We start from the raw sequence: 20993 nt of genomic DNA on the forward strand, positions 1-20993 counted from the left end.
AAATACAGAACTGTATCAATAATTATACAGGCGGGAAGAATGCCAGGTACAAAAAGGAATGCAAACAAGGAAAACATCCAAATGTGATCATTTATCATTTAACACTTTGAACTAACAATAGAAATTTGGCCTCTGTGCCTTGGTTTTTGTCACCACTCAAGTGGATATAGTAGAGTGTAGACAATACAGCTGTCCACGCTTACACAGATCAGTTCTTTCCACCTAACCCCTGTTCTCAAACCCATGTGGGCTTAAATCCTGTTTGTTTGTTTGTTTGTTTTTTAACAAATAGTCTGTTATTTATTCAATTTAAAAAATTTTTATTATAAAAAAGGGACAATGAATCATCCATTTGCACACACAGGAATGTGGTTTTATTATTGATCTCAGAGAAACACAGATACATCAATATGATGTATCCCTGAGGTAGCTCCACAGTCCAATTTCATACACCCAGAATGGTGGTGGACCAGATTTTTCTACTCCACTACTAACCACTTTTTTTCCCTTTTCTTTAAAAAAAAAAATCTATTTATGTATGTTTTACACCATTTTTCATTTTTTAAACAATGTTTGCTTTCTTTTTTCAGGTATAGTCCCCATTGAATTTCTGCCACCAGTTCAGTCTTGCTGAAGGTGAAGAATATGAAAGGGAGGTTAAAGACAGGTGAGCAGAAGGAGGGCTGTTTCAGGAAGTGAGAGGCAGAAAGTGGGTTAATCTCAGCTAACTGGGAGGTTCTGGATTCACTCTCTTATCCTAGAAGTACAAGTCAGCTCTAGGATTGACTCAAATTGTCCCCTTTGTATTTTACTGATGTGATGCCAAAGTACAGGATGGCTTTGCAACCCTACAGTTAGATGGTTAGATCTCCTGGGTAGATAGTTGCACAAGCTCTCTGTAAGTTCTTTCAGCCTCCAAAAATGCATCTCATTTCATATCACTGATATTTTTGTACCTCACTTAACTGCAGGACTTTACTGTGGTGTTTATTTCACTGGATTGTTGTGAGAAGTCTTAAGTTAATATATAGTGCTTGGTAGTTAGCTATGAAACATGTTGTTATTCTTATTATCAGTGTGATATTAGAATTATTTAACAATCAGTGTGATATTACTGTCAGCTAGTTGGAAGCTGCATACAGTGAAAGCAATGGTGACTTCTACATGGGAGGATCACAGCAAGATGGGTTTCAAAAGGAAGGCAGGGTATAATGGGGGGAAAATAATGAACAGGAGAGGCATTTCAGGGATGAAAAATAATCTGGGATACATATATGGTAACATCTGGCTATGCTATGTGACTGAAGCAAAGAGTGACAATACAGGGCTGAAAGAGACTGCAAGATTATGAAGGGGAAAATTTTGGGTTTTATTCAGTAAGAAAGTAGAAGTGGTGATTGTAGAGTTGTATGGTAGCTCACCCAATGCTAAAAGACACATTTGGTTGAAGTTTAAAATAAGTACAATCTACTATACTTCAATATGGAAAATGTTTATACTACAGTTCATTTTAAAAAACATACGCACACATACTTTAGACAGTTTTCATTAACCAATGTTGAAAGAAAAATACTTTGTGGTGAAGTACAGACCCCAAAGGTTTATTTAAGAACCTAGTTATTTAAGTAGCCTTCATTCATAAAGCATTTTTCTCTAGTAAACTCTGATCAACTATTTTCAAATGTTGATGAAGCTGGGAGTTTCCAAATCCACCAAAAAGACTGGTGCTGTATGCATCTGATCAAAGCAGTGGCACCATCATAACAAACATAAATGCAAAGCATTTCAAAGAAAATCCCCCAAATTTCCATAATGGCAACTCAAAACAATTATGTTAAGCAGGAATTAAAATCTTTCGTTAAAGCCAATGAAGATTTTAAAGTTAATTTAGAATTTTACTCTGGATGTTATTTCACATCAGACACGTCTTTCTGCTTAAATTCAAATGGGGGCACAGTGGACATCCACAATCTTGCATTCTCAGTAACTATCTTTCTCCTTTTGTTCCCTCTACTCTGCCTTGGGGGTAATGACTGTTTATCTGCTCAAGGATGCATGACCCAAACTAGACAAAATCAAAATTCTACCTGAAATATATAATTTGCTGCCATGCTTTGGTGAGGATGCTGCAGGCCGAAACTGTCAATGGCTGTCATCTACTGTCCTTATCTCACTGCCTCATACCCCAAAGAGTATCCTCACAGAGAAAGTTGGCCTGGAACAGAAAACCAATCCAGAAAGAAAAAAGGTTAGAGCCAAGTATGCTAGGTAGAATGATGACCTCACTGGGCTCCTGGATCTAGTCGTGCCTGTACATCACCCATTTATGAACCCTTCATGCTGACGTTGCGTTTTGGTGACTTGCAACTAAAGGATGGTTGGCTAACAATCAGAAATGTACAATAGCTACCTGAATATAAATGACACGTGTTAATGAGGTAGTGATTAAATAAAAGCAGACTAGGCATCTTAAAATTTACTGACTAATATGAAATCAAGTACAACGTATAGTGTTTGGCAACGAAATGAAATGTATTCAGGAAATTCTTCACATTAGAGCTATGTGCTTAACATTTTACTAAACATTGTGAAACTTGAACCCCACTTCTTGCTACAGAGAAACAAATTTGTATAAGTATACATTGGAACCTAAAAAGCTTTTATAGCAATTCTCTTTACATTTATAAAATATGAACAGGTGCAAACTTTGTTTATTAGAATTTATGGCTGTTAATCCCCACATGCCACAGTAAATAATTTTGAAAGACCTACCTTCCCTTTGAAATCATTATTTAAAATAAAGGCCAGGTGGAGTTTTTGTCCTTTTAAAATGTGATCTGTGAACAAAATGCAGGATGTTGAACTTAACATGGGTTAGGGCATTTGTTTATTCATCAGAATTTGTTAAGAATCCAAAATGGACTGAGTCTCTAAAGAAGAAATCTAGTCTTAATACTGTAAGATTCTAGGGCGCTCAAGTGAATTTTCCAATTTCACCCTCTCCAAGCAGTTGACATGGTTATTCACTAAAACACATGTTTATTGTAAATCCTGTGGGAGCAAATGTGCATATTAATCAAATGAGTTGATAGTTATATTTAAGGGAACTCTGCTAAATTCTTTCCTAAGAAATAGTTTATAAATGAAAAGCCTAATAAAATTCTAGAAGATAGAGATGGCAAAAATACATTAGGTCATGTAGATATTTATTTTCCTTCCTAGGCAGGGGGGAAAGAAAGAATAAATCTTTGGGTTTTGTCCAGCTTTCCATTTAAATTCTAGAAATTCAACACTTTTCTTGGAAGTGAAACTACATCATAACAGATTTCACAGTCAGGAAATTCCTCTCCACCCTGATACTCAAATCACATGGTTTTTTGTGTACTTTACTATTTCTAATAACCAATCTGTGACCTATTGGATTCAATTCATACTATTTGTTGCCTGTTTCAATGACACCAATTGCAATTATTAATTAAATATGACTCCTTGAAATCCCACATAGCTGTCTTTTCATTAACACTGTGAATAATGTACATAAGTTTTTAACTATATGAGAAGATTCCTGAAATTGGTGTAGGAAATAAATTTACTTTTTAAATGGCAAGGCCTTATTATCTATGAATCACATTTCCACCAGTCATTTTATAAAAGGGTCTTTGCAGCTGTTTTTGAATTATTTTCTCTAATTTTTACCTCATATTATATACTTATACATGTGTCTGTGGGGTCTACAAGTATCTCATATCCTAAGCACTCTTCTAATTATCTTTTCATATTTCTAGTATTTTTCATATTTCCAGTATCTTCAAGAAGCTTTAGTTAATACTCTAGTTAACTTTTGATCTAAAATTATTCTAACTGTATATATTAAAAATAAATTTTATCAATGTCTAATTTTGTTACTATTTCTTTAACCACTAAGTACACAGATGCAGTACAGATGTACTAATAATCACTTTTATAGTCACATTGCAATTTCATAACCATATAAAGTCCAATAAAACTAGGAACACTTAATTTCAACATGTGAAATCATAATGTATACAGAGCTGCCATAAGGTATACATTAAGTCATGTATAAACATAAATATACATATACATTCCATTAGAGTTCCAAGTCTCTTCAACTTAGTTATTGCTAGATGTTTCAAAACTCAGCATATCTTCAACTTAGTTATTGCTAGATGTTTCAAAACTCAGCATAGAACTGCTCATCATAATATCCCTGTGTGGTAATGACAAGAGTGGAGCAGGAACTGCATGAAAGGCTCAGAATTCATGAGATAGCTTGTGAATAAGCAGAGCCAAATTTGTATATAGTGATGGTTCAAGCAACAGTGTAGATCCACTGATTTTCTATAGTGGATATAAGAAACAGTAGTTAATCAGCCTTTACACATAAGATATTGTACTAGGTGTTATGCAAGTATAAAAAGACCCATTAAGCTGTCTTAAGAAGGAAGCCACAGGTCAATTATAAAGACTAGAATGGGGATACCTGACAGCTAGATGAGTTACTCCAGTCTTTCTGTTTAGTGAAGTTCCACTAAAGAGAATGTCCAATTTTGTGGCTGATGCAGGTATCCTTGTTCTTGCATCAAAACAAAGTTGTCAGCCTATAAAATTAAGCATATTGAAAACCAAGGCCTAATTAAAATAAGTACCATGCCAATCATTTAAAAAAAAGGTGGGGGTTTATTAATATGAATTGTTAATGCAAATGATCGTTAATATGAAGGGCCTTACAATCAAGGGGTTAGAAATATCTTTTCCATAAAGCCAAACAAACACAAGAATCCTTAGTTTGTTTAATTACTTTTCGGAGAAACAAAAAATTCCAGCCACTGCTGACAACAACCCTATTATCCAATAGCTAATCAACACATAGTCTTCTGCAACAGTCTGGGAATTTTGCATTCTTCCCCCAGAAGAAGTGTTCAATCTTCATTGCCAGTGTTCTTGGTAGATTCACTTTTCACTGAAAAAAAAAAAAAAAAGAGTAAACACACAGTCAAGTGTTTATACTGTTTTCATTTAGCCTGTTCTGTTTTTCCCTCTTTTTTCCTCCCTTCTGAGGCATACCAATAGTACTGCTCATTAGTACAGACAAACCATCTCATGTCCTAGGCAGCAGGCATATACAATTGCAGCCACAATAAATAGAGAAATGATGTCTAAGAGTGGCAATTATATTTTTTGAGGTAACATCCTTCTTGACTCTGTGGAAGACTTGGGTATGGTCACTACAGTGTGGTTATGATCCTGTACTTGCACCACTGAACAGATGACTGTTATCACACAGGCTAGCCAAGTTTGGCTGGAATAAATTTTTCCATAATTTTTTTAAACTTAAAATTGTAAGTCAGTATATTTGAGTGAATGTGGGCTGACGGACTAGTTAATCGCCATCTTCTTCCTTTCACAGTACAGAAGACCCAGCAGAAATGGCTTTCTTTTAAAGAAGTTGTCTTGAGTAAGCAAGATTATAATCCATTACTAAACAGAGTTCCTGGAGTACAGAAACTGGACGTTTCCTCTCCCCTACTCCCCAATGTATGTACCATTTTGCTGAAACTGATGTAATTACAAAACATTCCATCTTTTAGGTCTTTGCTTTTTATTTTAATCTGCAAAATGGGAACCAGAGTAATTGTCCTATTTATTTCATTATATAGTGAAAGGAAATAATATATAAAACTAACCTAAAAATTATTAAGTGTAAAATATAGATTGTTTTGCTTAAGGCTTATAGCCATTTATCTCCACTGTATAGATAAAGAAAATAAAGTTCAGAGAGGCAGAATGAATGTTCAAGGGTCCATAGCTAATAAAAACTAAAGCCAGAAACATACACCTGCATTGCCTCACATTCCAACTGCCAAAGCAAATAGCTCCTACATTTAAGATTGTATAGCAACCAAACTAGTGTTTACTGAATCTTCATTTTGAGTAAGGTAGTCAAACAGGTTCCATCCAAGATATGCTCTTAATTCTTGTGGAACATTATAAACTCTAGCAGAGTCACTCAAATGTTTTTTATGATATTCCAAGTTAGTTGCTTTTTCTGTACTTTATGCAAAATCTACTATAATAGCTAATTATATAGCTAAAATCTACATTGTAAACTCTATATGCATGTTCCTGTGCCTCAGATCCAGTACCCTTTCCATGCCCCATTCCACCACATAAGCACAGTCAAAGAGGAAGGGAAAGTGAATGACAAGATTTATTGGCCCAACAAGAGAATAATATGTGCGTAGCTGCTCTGCCAGGCATTTCACTAATTCAAGTAATCAATTTGGGATTAGATTTCTTCTCAAGAGGCAAAGATATTTTCTAATTTTGAATTATATTAGAACAATCAAGAAATATAATTTGATATTTTTAAATTAATGGGGCTTTGTAATGCATGGCATTTCAGTTTAGGAAATCTTTCTTCTTATCTTTGTTTAATGAAGTTGACTACATTTGTTTTTTTAAAGAAAAAAAGTTCTTTATTCCTTAGACTTGAAAAGTAGCCTACTTTTATAAAGTTACTTAATTTTGCTAGTTAACTTTGGCAAACAAAGACCTGTGAGGCAAGTGACACCAATTTGAGCCTCATCACTGAATAGATACTAAGTGAACGGGCAGCCAGTGGTCTACCTCTTCAATCTAACCAGCTATTTAACTTAATTTTTCTTAAAAAGCACAAAATAATCAAACAAATAAAATTTGCTGATTGCCCATCAATATAGGTTAATTTCTGTTAAGAAAATACTTTTATTAACCTGTAATCATAATATTTAAACCACTACCAAATGTGAAACCAATTCAATTCTAGCCCAGGAATACATTTTCACTCCCCAAAGGAGAAGACAGACAATTTAAGCTGTGAACTCAAAATCAAATGCAATATTTTTGTTTCCAGGGAGAAAGAATTTCAAGGCTTTAAAGGAAAAAAAAAAGTACTGTACTTATGTAACTCTTCCCATGCATTAAGGGATCAATCATCCTGCAGAATGTCCAAAGAAAAAGACATGTTGAAGTGCTTACACGGAGAAATGCACATATAGAAGACATGATGTTATTTTTAAGAGGTGTATCTTCATGACTGACAACACTGCATGGCCTTTAAGTCTCGCCAGAACCTCTTTATTTCTCTACTATAGCAGCTCTAAATGAGCCTCTGTATGGAAAGTTGAAGTCACTTTTTTGTTCTATTAATCACCATATAGCCACCAAAAAACCAGCAAATTTTACTTAATAAGATTCAAATACACTACAAAAGTAGACTTTCCCACACCGCCTGTGTCTTTACAGGAAGCCTGACTTCAATGTGCATTCCTAAACAAGGTGAAAGAGGAGCTGTGTATGCTGTGTTTATTTGCACAGACGATGTTTGCCCTGGCTAGTAACCCACATTACTAAACAACTTTCCCTGAAACCAACATTTAGTGAGAGTTATGTGAATAATATTAAGGGAAAACCAGTAAGGCTTTATACAGCTTTAGAAAAAGTAAAAGTGATCATTTCTGATTTAAGTGAAAAAACTGGATGCTCTCAAATTGTAAAAAGTACAGTCAAGAAAAAATTTAGAAAGACTCAGAGGCTCCCCATATGAAGTTATTAGAAACTTCAAGTTTGCTAATTAAAAATCCAGTTTCAAATTGTGTAACTGATAAAATTTTGAGCACTTTGAAAAAAATTTATATGGCTTTTCACTAAGAAAAAGAAGCTTTTACTTATGTGTACAGAGGACACCTTACAACAAAGGTTACTGCTTGTTTCAGCCTGCAATGCTGGCAGAACAATAAAGCCAGAACCACACATTTGAGAGCAAAGAAGGGAGGACTATGGGTGCTGGTTGTGAGTGTGGTGTGGTAACACATACCTGAAGGGTGTGGGCCTGTAACTCTAAATCACATAAACAGATATAAACCAATGTTACCATAATACATTATTTTAAATTAAAAAATATATATACTTGAAAAATTCAATGATTCTATGGTCCTCTGGATTCTGTTAAAAGGAAGTATGATTAGTAGATATTAATTCTCATTTTAAGTGGTATCTAATGGTTTTGAATTAATATAAGTAACCTCTCTCCCTTTTGAAAAGTGATTTCTAAATTTTATTTATTTGGTACAATTGGCATTTAGAAACACAACTAGCTTAATTGAAATCAGCTATAAATATGGAAGGTCACTTTTTACACTTCTTCATTTCTAATACTTCTATTACTCAAAGAGGGAAAAATAACTACATTTAAAGAATCACTAGAAAGCCAAAGAATATAGTCAAAGAAACAAAATTAAAGAAAAATAAAATGAGTTTTAGAAAAGGAGGTAAGGGTCAAGGCAATTGCACTGCCTTACTCTGAATGTACTGTACGTTTTAAACATCATGATCCTTGAAACAGTATTCCTTTAGATATGGTATGATTCTAAGAATGCTCTGTAATCTCTCATTTTTGGAATCTCTGAAGAATGAGTTCTAATTAGGGAGTAAATTTATCTGATCATGGACAAATTGTTCCTTAATAGAATAAAGCAAACAAAGAAATACAGAATTTGAATAAAGCAAAGAATGTCCTTCTATAGTCAGGCAATCCACTGGATTCATTTTAAATTGATATTAAAAATTTATATGTGGTGCTTCACAGTGTTAACTGGAGCTATAGAGTAAATTCAGTGAAAAAATATGTAAGAAATAGTGACAGTCATAAAATTGTTTCAGTTTCACTAGAGTTATTCTAATCATTACAGATAGAAATTTATACTTACCTTGGTGAAGGACTTTCATGTCACTACTGAATTCTTTTAATACCACATGTAACGTCGGATACTCAATGATCACTTTGTTCCTCAAATTGTCAAGGAGACTTTTGCAAGGATCCAATTCATAATATCTTATGATTAAAAAAAACAACAAAATTAATAAAAGACCTTTAATATGTAAACTATTCATAAATGAAATATATCAGAGAACTGCTTACATTAAAAACATTTTAAACACTTACAGCACTAATTTAGTAGTCATTTCCTCATAATATTTTAATTTTAATATCTTTAAGAAAATCAGGTGAAGGAATTATTATTATAGTGGTTCAAAAAGTAAATTAAAAGCAAATAAGCAAAAGCTGGCATCAGGGAACTCTAGAACAAGTCATTTTCATGTAAAGAAACAAAGATTAAAATTTTTCTTGGATAAAAACAATGGCCAGCTAAAAGTTCAAATTCTTCAAATATATTTAATTTGAGCCCTAAAAAACATAAACTACCCTATGAAAAATAACTTTTAGTAGTATGGAGGTGAAATGACTAGCTCAAAAATATTTTTGTAAAGTGGTTTTTTTTTTTTTAAAGAATTTATTTATTTATGCATACCGAGCTGAGGTACAGGCAGAGGTACAGGGGCTATGAGAGGATTTACCAGAGATAGAGTGGGGAGCAGAATAGGCAGACTAAGTACACTGATGAGGAGTGATCTGCTGCACCATGTGGGTCAGCTCCCTGGCTGGGGATTGAACGAGTGCTGACGTGGCTGAGGCTAGTTTCACACACAGTGCTGCGCTTTAACCTGTTTCATCACCGGGGAGGGCCATATTTTTGTAAAATGTTGATTCTAATTATAGACGGGTTCCAGAAATGTATACTGCCACAAAATTAAATGTGTTGTTCCTTTGTTGAAATTTAAAGAAATCAAGTTTAGGTTTCTGAATGAGGCAAAAGCATAAAATTTAAGTTTTATGAGTCATAGCATCATGACAGAGGTGTCAACTATGCTACTGGTAATTAGATATAATATTCCTTAACATATAAAATTTTCAAGTCACTACTTAAAAAGACTTTATTAAAGATCTACTCATTTAAAGATCTCCCTTTCCATGACAGAAGTGGGGTGGGGTTTCAGGTAGCTCACCAGGCATTGCACATGTATTGTCATATCACTATAAAATAATTTCAAAGAAAAAGGTGAAACCACGTCCTCCAATGTAGTACAGATTTCCAACATTTTCCTCCACATCTACCCTTGACAGATGATATTCACATGGAAAATACATGTTCCAGGACCTAGAGTTTTAACTATCTTTTCCCCTCCCACTGAAAGAAGCACAATGGAATACAAGTGATCAAGAATGAGATTATCATCAGGATACATTTGAATCTGCTGTCATTTTGTTTTACGAGCAAACCAAATTTTGATATTTCTTAATTAATAACAAATTATTTGTCCTAGAACTTGGAGCTCATTGACATATACAGTACAATTACTAAGAACTCATGGTACAGAATTCCTAGTATAGTGATTTCTCTGTTTTCTAAGTTTGTTTCATGCAATAATTATCAAGTGCTGGAAAACGTAAGTGTTTAAGAGAATGCAAAGCCAAGCCTGGTATAAAAACTGACTTCTTTTTAAGAAGTAGGTGACAAGTGAGAAAACAACTGTAAAACTAAGGTTTTTCTTATGTTTGCCTGACCACACCCCACCACTGGGATTAAATCCTTCATTTTAGAATCACAGAATGTTTTTTATGTTGAAAAGAAACTTGAAAGGCAAAACACTCAGTTTTCCTAAACCAGCCACCCTAAGTGCCCACAGACCATAGAATGCATACATTCTTTTTCCCTTGTGTAATGTAATACAGATGTGCTTACAATACTTTAAAAGTGATTCCAGCATTCAAGGATTAAATGCTTCACATCTTTCAAACATTATTTCTCTTTGAAATAAGCAGTATTTCTAAAAAGTTAGCAGTAACTATACAAAAGAGAAAAAAATGAGATTAAATTAGAAACCCAAATACAAGATTAACTTACAAAAATATAAAATGGATGGAACTAAATAAAAGTCAAAATGAAATGTCAAATAAGGACTTTTTGTGAACTATCCTACAAATACTTGTAAGTAACTTTATCTTCTGTACATTGTAACTGAATCATAAGGCACATTTAGAGACATTTTCTGATATGGGAATATTTTTTCTATTTCAATTTTAGTAAATAATTTTCAGTATATACTCAATGTTTTTGGTATTTTATTTCTTTTTATAATATTGAATCTTTATTTGGTTTACTGTATTTCTAAAGCAAAAGCAATTTAAAAAAATTCACAACTCTCATGGCAAACAGGCTAATATTATCTTTGACACAGTATATAATATGTTCCTAGTAGATGAATATTTAGAGATACTTAAAAATTACCATGTAGTAAGTAAAAAGCTATTTTAATTTTAAAATTATAATCATCCTTATTTAATAATAAAAATAAGGTCCCAATGTACATGCTGAATTGGCACTATACAAAGCATTTAGGATGCAGAGATTTATAAAAATTTACGATGAACTATTTTTAAAGCATTTTATTCAAATACAATGAAAATCTGGAAGGTTGTGTGCTTTTGATTAGTACTGAATTTTATTTAGTGTTTATCCTAAAATGTTGCAAATTCCTATTCATGGCATACGTCTCAGATTTCTGGTCTGTTAAATAGTTAAGACTTCCCTAAATCATCTTTTAGTTGAAATTAAAATTCCTCATATTTTTCAATTATTAGAGGTTACTCAGTCTAGCAATAACATCTAGTAGTGACTAAAATGTAAATTATATAAACTGTTTATAAAGAAAGACTATCATATATATTTAGGATAATGTTTTATTTATGGATTTTGGTTAAATGAAGTAATGACTAATGGTTGCTTGGGTTTAGAATAAACATTTTGAGTGAAAGTCCTGCCTCCATCACTGATCTGTGATATTGGACAACTTATTTAACTTTTCTATTCCCTCATTTCCATGCTTAAAAATGGAAATGACAATATAATCTCTGAGGTTCTATGTTTTATAGAAAACTGTTAGCTACTTTATAAGCCATAAAAATTTAAGTTTACATCTACCTGAAACAATTAACAAACTCTTACAGAAACTTTACTTCATGACAAAGTACTGAATGTCTTTAGTAATAGAGTGACACGAAAGCACTGAAACAAGTATTTGTCTTTAATGATGCACAAGTGGCTTTAGATTCTCAGTGCTGTGCTTTAACCCACTGCGCCACCAGGGAGGGCCCAGTCTTACAACTTTTAATGCAACCTTCAAACTATTATCTTAGATCACATTTTCTTCCAAGAAGTTCAAAGTATCTTGAGGCTAATTGTAGAGTGCTTTAGCCCCTTTGCAAGCCATTAAGTCACTGAATCCTAAGAGACACCTGTATCTTTTTGAAATTTTCATGAAATCTGTTGTTTCCCATCAGTAGAAATGGCTCTGCTACCAGAAAACAAACTACTTTAGTTGGGAAGGATCAAGATACTGACATATGTCTTTTCTTTTATTCTCAGGGACCTTCTCGAGACATTTCTTACTGCTATTTCACTTGTTTACTCTCACAAGCTTACTAGCTAACCCTGATTAGGCAGCTTCCCAGGGGTCATTATCCCAGGGGGCATTAAAGGGACAACATGGCTCAAAATCATCAACAGGTGTTATAGTGACTGACATTATAAAAATAAAAATGTTGTTTTTTAAGATTATACTCTTAATCTTGGCTCTGTTATTAGTTTCCAAAGATACTAGTCAAATTCTTGAACTTCTTTCTCTATTTTATTAGCAAATTAGGATATATATAAAAAAAACCTCTCCATAACTAAAGGTAGATAGATTTTTAAAATGTCACAAATTACTCTGTTTCCTGATTACTGATACTATTGAGATTGTCTCCCCTGTAATCTCCTGAAAATATTGAACTTAAGTTTGACTGTTCTCCACCAGCCAAAATATTTTCTACTATCATATAAGGTCACTGGACGAAGAGCTCACCAAGATCCTTTCAGACCTAGGATTCAAGTTTGGATACTTATCTGCCAAAAGTAGCACTTAATCTATATTCTCAAAAATTACAATTCTTTTTATTCTAGGTTTCAGGATTAAAAGGAATACTGAGGCCCTCCCTGGTGGCGCAGCGGGTTAAAGCACAGTACTAAGAAGCTAAAGCCTCTTCCGCATGAGTTCGATTCCCGCCTGCCCCAGAGGTGACCACATGGCTACATTGCAAAGAACATATCACAGTCATTTCTCTCTTGATCCTCACTTTCTGATGAGAAAACAGGCTTGAGAACTTTCCAAGGTCTATACCAAAGTTAAACACTATTTTTTTGACAGATACAGAAAATCTATTTTGATGTAGGTTTTTGGATAAAAACAAAAAGCTTATTTTGGAACCTTATAATTTAGGTTAGTTTTGAGATGCAGTAATATAGTAAAACATATTTAAACCACTTAGTGTTTGTAATGGTGAATGTTTTAGACTACAAAACCTGGAAACTCTTAAAGTAAAATAGGACAGTCTATTTCTTCATAAATGATGTATTCTGGAAGGATATTACTCTGGAATGTAATACAATTTCTCTCTGAAGGGATCCTGAAAATTATGGATTAGTATAGAGAAGTTATTATTTTGAAAATAATGTTCCAAAAGGACTATATTTCTACTGGAAACTCAACTTGTTCTAAGCCTCTCCAGACCTTATTATCATTTCTCAGAAAATTCCAGGAATCAGTCATCTTTGTTCATGTCTGTTTTCCCCACTACAACAGAACTGTATTCATTCCTGTATTAACCCCATTGTTTATTTATATGCCTAAAATATTAGATGTACTTAGTTTATGGTTTTAAAATAAATTCAGAAGAATCATTCCACAACAGCTTAAGTCACATCTTTATCAAAAACAGGCTATATATAAACATCAAAGCAGCAAAGCAAATGTAAAGAACAGAAACAGTATCTGAACTTCTTCATGAAAACAGATGATCCTATTGATAAAAGTAAGATACAGGTCTAAAAGTTAATAGATTTGAAAATTATAAGTGAATGGATAGTATCCAAGCTGGGAGTTTCTAAATTGTTCAGTCAGCGATCACCTCAGTGACCAGCAGTACAATAGCTATGCTCTGACAGTGTCTGGCATTACAACTCATGTTTCTCACTTCAAAACTGCTCATTTACTTTCTGTGATAAACTGGTAAGAAATACTGTTGCAAAAGGGCAGTTGTGGCTTCGCTAAAACAAGCAAGCTTATATGAGTTCTATGGTTTTACTTATTGCGCACTCTAATATCCAGAACAATACCTGGACAATAGTGGGTATTCATCAAGTATTCTCTCAATAAGTAAAGAAATTTACGGCAGACATATTAGCTTCTATAAGAAGACATACGTTTAAACCCTGTATATTCTGGAAAAGTAGCTCTCAAATAAAATCAGTAGCAAATTCCATAGTGTTGGACATGTATTCTGTGATCACCTAAATCTGAAAATAAGTTGTATATAAAAGCTAAAACCTGGGAAATATTAAAGTTTAGTTAATCAGGTATTTCAAGAGACAATTGTCCTATACAAAACATGGCAAACAAAATCAGTGGAAACTAGCAACATCAAGTATTTGGTAAAAAGATTTTATTCTGAAGTTACTGGAATGCCAAAAATCATAGGATACATTTAAAAATCAAACAGCCCACAGGAAACAATGTTTCTGCATTTAAACATTTTCCAGAAAATAATAAAATCCTTCTTTTTAGCATGCTTATCTAAAATTATAAACCCAACATCTTCTAAGCTAATTTTAGATGCTTTTTAAGTCTACTTTTCTATAATAACATAATTACAATTAAATTACAAATACAAATTTATTCATCTTACCCTATCTGTGACTATATTATGTGTAAAAATCTTTAACTAAAAAAGCCACTAAAAATCTGTTTTTAAATATATCCCTACAGTATCTAATTTCATTGTTCATGCTTATAAAATACTTATAAAACTATGAAATTTTGAAGAAATTAGGATAACTATGTATTGAGGATATACTTTCCTCTAACTTAGTCTCAGGACAAAAGTTACTTCAGTTAAGAGTTTCTGACAAAATTGACATAAAATGATACTATTATTAGTCAAAAATAAACAGTGTAGCTAAATTTATAATTTTAAATTCAAAATTCCTGGACCTGAATTGTAATCATTCACTATTATATATGCAAGTCAACTTTTGACCCCAATTTTTGTATTGCTAAAGACAAAAAGCTACACTAGACATAAATTGCAGAGGCTATTTCTTGAAATAATTTGAAATAGGACTTAGAAATCTTTTACATGTACATGATATAATTTATAATATTCTAACCAGGATGACTTTTTTCAGTTGAATTTATATCCTATGACTAGTTTAGAATTTTAATTTGAAAACTATCTTTAAAAGCCTAGGCTTTGCTGATAGGCAGATAATTATTATAATAACTAGTTACTTAAGATTGTCAAGTTACTTAATTATATCACAAAATTTGAAAACTTTTAAAGAAATAAAGAAGCAATTTACCTTACTAAATTTTGCTGTGTATGTTCAACTTTCATTAAAATTTGGACCCCAGTCTGAGAGCGAACGTAGACTTTCAACCTGAAATAAAAATGCCAATGTTGATTTTTAGTGTATTTTAAGATAGTTTCTATGGAAAACTAAACATTTAGGAGCAGTTTAGTAATACTTAAAATTTTATCCATCCAAGGCTAAAGGAATCAAGGATTTGAATTTTTTAAAGCAATCTTTCTGTTCTGTTTAATGAAACATCTTAAATTTAAAAAAGCACTAATCCTGCTATTTTGTTTGTATCCAATTTAGTGATATGTATTTTGTCTTACTGCCAAATGCAGCATGAATGATAAAAACTAGATTATGAGAAGAAAAGAAATTCAACTATTGTAATTGTCCCAAAGACACTGCTTAAGATGTGACATGGATCTGGTTTAGTTTGGCACTAAACTTTCTTCAAAAGTGGATGAAATTTAACTAGAAGGGGATCAGACATTTTAAAGTCTAACCAGTTTTAAATTGTTTCAACACCAGGTTCCTCTGGAACCAAATTAAGCATGCATATTCCACACAGAGGTACCATCTAGAGAAGAGGAAGTCAACTGGGTTCCTGTCCAGGGTTACTGATAAACACTCTAAGTGATAGTTTCCTTTGTTTGACCTATAAGCTAGGTCCTGTACTAGGAACTTTATATGCTATTTCTTTTAAGCTTCATAACAACCCTACTTAGTAGATATCTTCATTCTCATTCTCATTTTACTGACGGAAAAAAAAATTAAGGTCTGGAAGTTAAGCAACTTGCTCCTGAACATACAGCTAATAAAGGACATGGCTAGCTACTCTAACATATATACCCTGAATCTTTCCACTATGCTATGTTAACCACTTTTGTTTACATTGTATTTTGGAACAGGAGGCACAATGTATCTTACTTTCATTTTTAAAAAAAAATTTGGCTGATCAAGATTTTCTGTCTTTAACACTTGGAAACATTTAATTTTCAGTTCCTCTGAATCCTCAGTTCTTTAAAAGGCAGTTTAAAGGTCAAGACTGCAGAAAGGGACTCCAGGCTACCTGGATTTAAATTCCAGCTTCTTTGCTTAGTGCTAAATGCACTCTTCTAACTACTTTAAGGCTCAGCTTTCCTACCCAATCAACGAGTATAACAGCAATTATGTGTGTTAATGAGGTATTACTAGGATGCAACGAATTAATGCATTTATTATTATCTGTTTCAAATGTTACCAGGAACACAGTAAAGAATGAGTATTAGCTATGTTGTTACTACTATCCCAAACATCATCTCTGATAATGCCTTGATTAAACATTGACAGAAAGAGTACCAACACATTTTAAAATAAAGTTAGAACTTTACAAAATAAACATAAATGTTAAAAATAGCTAAAATTTTAAAATAATTTCAAAAAGTTATAAGATTTTTGAAACATACCTTTGACGAATTACAGGATCAGACTTTTCAGGATCAATGTATGGTCTTAAGATTTCATTGATTGTTTTGTCATCTGGTACTCTTTCCAACAAAGAAAACAAACAAACAAAAAAGAAACAAAATATTATTTATAATTTTTGACTAAAGGTGTTACTTTAGCATTATTAAATCTTGTGGTTTTTTGTTTAAATAACTGAACACAGAACTTTTATTTTACTCTTGGAAAATATAACATCCTTTTAAGCAAAAATTACTCATGAAAAAAGTTCAGAAAACTTCTTGGACACACTTAATAAACTCTTAAACAAACAATATTTTGAGAAGCTCCCTATAAATCAATTATAAAATATGAAGCTCTTTTAACACACACCTGTGTTCAAACATGAAAGAAGTCAAGATGAAATATATTTGAAAGTTAATAGAAATAAGAAAATTTGAAAAAAAGTTTCAGACACTAACTTCAATGCACATTCAAATTTATTCATTCTAAATCTTAAGACCAGGTTACAAATTGATAGTACTTTCTCTGAAAACTGAGCATTTTATGTTTTCCAATGTCCCTGTATGTATGTATGTATGTATGTATAACACATTATTATAGAAAATAAGGTTGTGGAAACAATTTTTAAAAAAAAAAATTTTATAATTTATTTTTACATATTCTTGTGCATTTTTCCATCTCAGTTGCAATCCCCCTGGGTTTTGTGGAAACAAATTTAAGACACTGCTCTGAACTATGAACTCTCCTCAAATCATTTATATATATTCATACTACTGTGCTATATACCCTTATCCATAAAATCTTTTCACTATCTTTGGTATGTAACTTTAAAAAGATAAACTCGCCATTGCAGCAACACAATGGAGCTCATAGGGATAATGTTAGTGAAATAAGTAAAAAAGACAAGACAAATACACTATAGTATCACTTATATGTGGAATATAGAGAAACAAAGCTAAGGGTCAAAAGGAAAACTTAAAAATTAACCCGTGAGAACTCTCCTACATTGCTGGTGGGAATACAGACTGGCCCTACCACTATGGAAAGTTGTGTGGAGGTTCCTCAAACTACTAAAAATGGAGCTACCATATGACTCAGCAATTCTACTCCTAGGAATCTAGCTAAAGGACACAAAAATATTAATTCAAAAGGATAGCTACACCTATATGTTTATTACAGAACTATTTATGGTAGGTAAGATAACAGAAATAACCCCGATGCCCAAAAATAGATGACTGGACCAAGGAGATGTGGTATATATACACAATGGAATACTATTCAGTAATCAAAAAAGATAAACTAATGCCATTTGCAGCAATATGGTTGGAGCTAGAAGGGATTATGCTCAGTGAAATAAATCAGAAGGAAAAAGAAAAATATTGGATGGTCTTACTTATAGGAGGAATATAGGGGAACTAAATAAGGGATCAAGGGGAAAAATAATAGTAAATAACCCCCCCCACACACAAAATTAATAGCCAATTATAAATCAGAGAAATTCTGCAGAGGAGAGGTAGGAAGAGGGATCAAAGTGGGAGGGAAGAGCACAGGGGCTATGCATGATGGTGCATGGGTGAATTGGTGGTGGGAATTCTATGGGGCCACACTGAGAGGAGAAAGCGAACACTGTACAAAAATGAACACTGGTGTGTGTGTGTATATATATATATATATATAATACATACATAAAAAATTAACCCTTGAGAACTGACTACTGAACTTAAGTATACAGAGGGCAGAAGGATTGAGAAGAGAAAAGTGAACACAATGGATGCGTCATCAAACTATGGGTGACATATGGTGGCAAGCACACTATGGTGGCAATTCCTGAGGGTCGATACTATACTTCCAGCCACCAACAATAATGTAAGCCACTGTTATCTCAATTAAAACAAAGTTCTTCATTAAAAGACAACTTGGGCTCTCCCTTTTAGTGCAACGGGTTAGGACGCAGCACTCCAAGTTGGATGCAATCACTTCAGTGCGAGTTCAATCCCTGCCCTGGAGGTGACCACATGGTGTGGCACCTCTCCTGACCAGCCCACTGTTCCCCTCAGCAGTGTACTTCGTCAGTCTGCCTGTTCTGCTCCCCACTCTGTCTGGTGAAGCTTCTCACCGCCCCTACACCTCTGGCTTGTACCCCAGTTCTGTATGAATAAATAAATCTTTAAAAAAAAAGGAGGCACTTCAATGAAAACATGGGCTAATCTTTTTACTTTGCTATAAAATATGCACAGTTTATAGACAAATGAAAAATTGTTCAACATCATTTATTACAAGGAAAACATAAATCAAACCACAGTGAGGTACCTATCACCTCATCTCTGTAATAACTGTCCATGTTAAAAAGAATGGAAATAAACATTGACGAGGATGTAGTGAAAAAGGAACACATCCATTACTGGTGGGAATGCAAGCTGGTACAATCTCTGGAAAATGGCATGGAGGTTTCTTAAAAAAATATAAGTGGAAATTCTGTATGATCCAGCAATACTGCCATTAGGTATTTATCTTAAAATTTTGAACATTCCAATGTTAACGGTTTGTAAACATCTAAGTTTATAGCAGCACTGTCCACAAATGCCAACTCACAGGACCAATCTAACAGCCCTCCAGCAGAAAAATGGATAAACAAACTGTGGAATATATACTCAACAGAATGGTTCAGAGCTGTTATAAAAGATGAAATGGTGGTTTTGAGGACAAAATGGATGAAGCTTAAGGTAATTGTGTTCAATGAAGTAAATCAGAAAATAAGCCAGATATTCTACACTGGTAGAATATCTGTAGAATATAAATATGGTTTCAACTCATTTGTAGAATACAAATAACCAAAAAACATACATAGGCAAAATATAGGAAAAATACATCTTGGCTGAAATAATTTAATGGTTACCAGTGGGAATGGTGGGTAGAGAGGGAAGGAGAAAGGAGACAAATGGGGTGTTGGCACAGATGGTTTGGTGGAGGGTGAGTGGACCATATGAATGAGCAGAAATGTAACCACTAAACAAGAAAAATTAAAAGCGACTTCACAGGTTTCCTAACCCTGGGAATCAAATAGTACACAACCAGTGAAAATTATGAATGACAATTAAAAATATTCAATATGAAAAAAAGTAGAATTAAAAAAATATTCATGCACATTAACTTCAATTATGAGTATACCTATACACATGTCTGAAATGTTTTTCCCCTGTGGGACACACTATGTATGATGTTAGTAGTAATCTTTGCAGAGAATAATTTTGGATATTTTTCATTTCCTATATAACCATTTATCTTGAGTAGAAAGATTTCAGCCCTTTGGAATTTTCTTGCATCTCCTTGATCATTCTCTCCCTTCTGAAGTATCTAATATTTTGATTTTTGAGTTTCTAAGTTCTATCTCTATAGTCCCACCTCTGTAGTATTCCTAAAATAGTTTAATTTTTCTATTTTCTTTTCACATCAAATAAGGATGAATACTACTCCATGAATTCATCCTTATTTTGTTTTTCACTCAATGTTATTTCTAAGACTCATCCATGTTTGCTGCATATATTTCATTCATTTTCAGTGGTAGTGAGCATTTCACTATACAAATAGACAACTTTGTTACCAATTTTACTTTCACAGATAGCACATTTGACAATTTACTATAAACACTGAGACATAATAAAAACAAATTAGTTCTTAGTAGACAGTGGTGATGTTATTATACCTTTTTTCTATGTACACAGCTTGACTCTGAGGAAATTGAAGCTTCACATGCCAACAAAACTGCTGTTTTCTAAGAGAGAAAATAATCATGTGAGGATCAAAGTAGATAAAAATGTGAACACATGAAACTTTCTTAATTTTCATTTTAAGACAGTAATTTTGTAAGTATTCTTATAATTTAACAACTTTTCTACTAAGAGCTATTTTTCTCTTATGACTCTGGAGGCTAAGTTTTTAAAATATACTTAAGGATTTTTAAGAGGAAGAAAAATCAAGGAAAGCAGTTCTGAGTTCCAAGGGTTTCATAAGGCCAAATCAGAAGGCATTTTCTTATAGTTCAGGCTCTTTTGAGATCCATGTGCTACTACTTGAAGTTTACAAATAGATTTCCTCATGACTAACAATGAGCTGATTCCTTCGCCTGACTAGTCTGAAAATTAGGTGAATGAAGTATTGTCCAGTTGAGACCAGCTGGCTACAAATACACTCTGA

At 33.1% G+C, this 20993-nt stretch overlaps 1 protein-coding gene across 1 annotated transcript in view; it reads right to left on the minus strand.

Annotated features, from left to right (window-relative positions):
* Positions 1–4172: 4172 nt before the first annotated feature.
* Positions 4173–20993, minus strand: part of ZNHIT6 (zinc finger, HIT-type containing 6) — a 36710-nt gene continuing 19889 nt past the window's right edge. Inside the window, exons 6-10 of the mRNA XM_004679177.2 lie at positions 20503–20571; positions 16799–16879; positions 15357–15434; positions 8769–8893; positions 4173–4981 (exon numbers count right to left, since the gene is read on the minus strand). Of these exons, the coding sequence (XP_004679234.1) occupies positions 4941–4981; positions 8769–8893; positions 15357–15434; positions 16799–16879; positions 20503–20571 (394 nt within the window). The 3' untranslated portion in view covers positions 4173–4940. The remainder of the gene's footprint in view (positions 4982–8768; positions 8894–15356; positions 15435–16798; positions 16880–20502; positions 20572–20993) is intronic.

This window comes from Condylura cristata, unplaced genomic scaffold, assembly GCF_000260355.1.
Source record: "Condylura cristata isolate star-nosed mole 26May11 unplaced genomic scaffold, ConCri1.0 scaffold00008, whole genome shotgun sequence".
Classification (NCBI taxonomy): domain Eukaryota; kingdom Metazoa; phylum Chordata; class Mammalia; order Eulipotyphla; family Talpidae; genus Condylura; species Condylura cristata.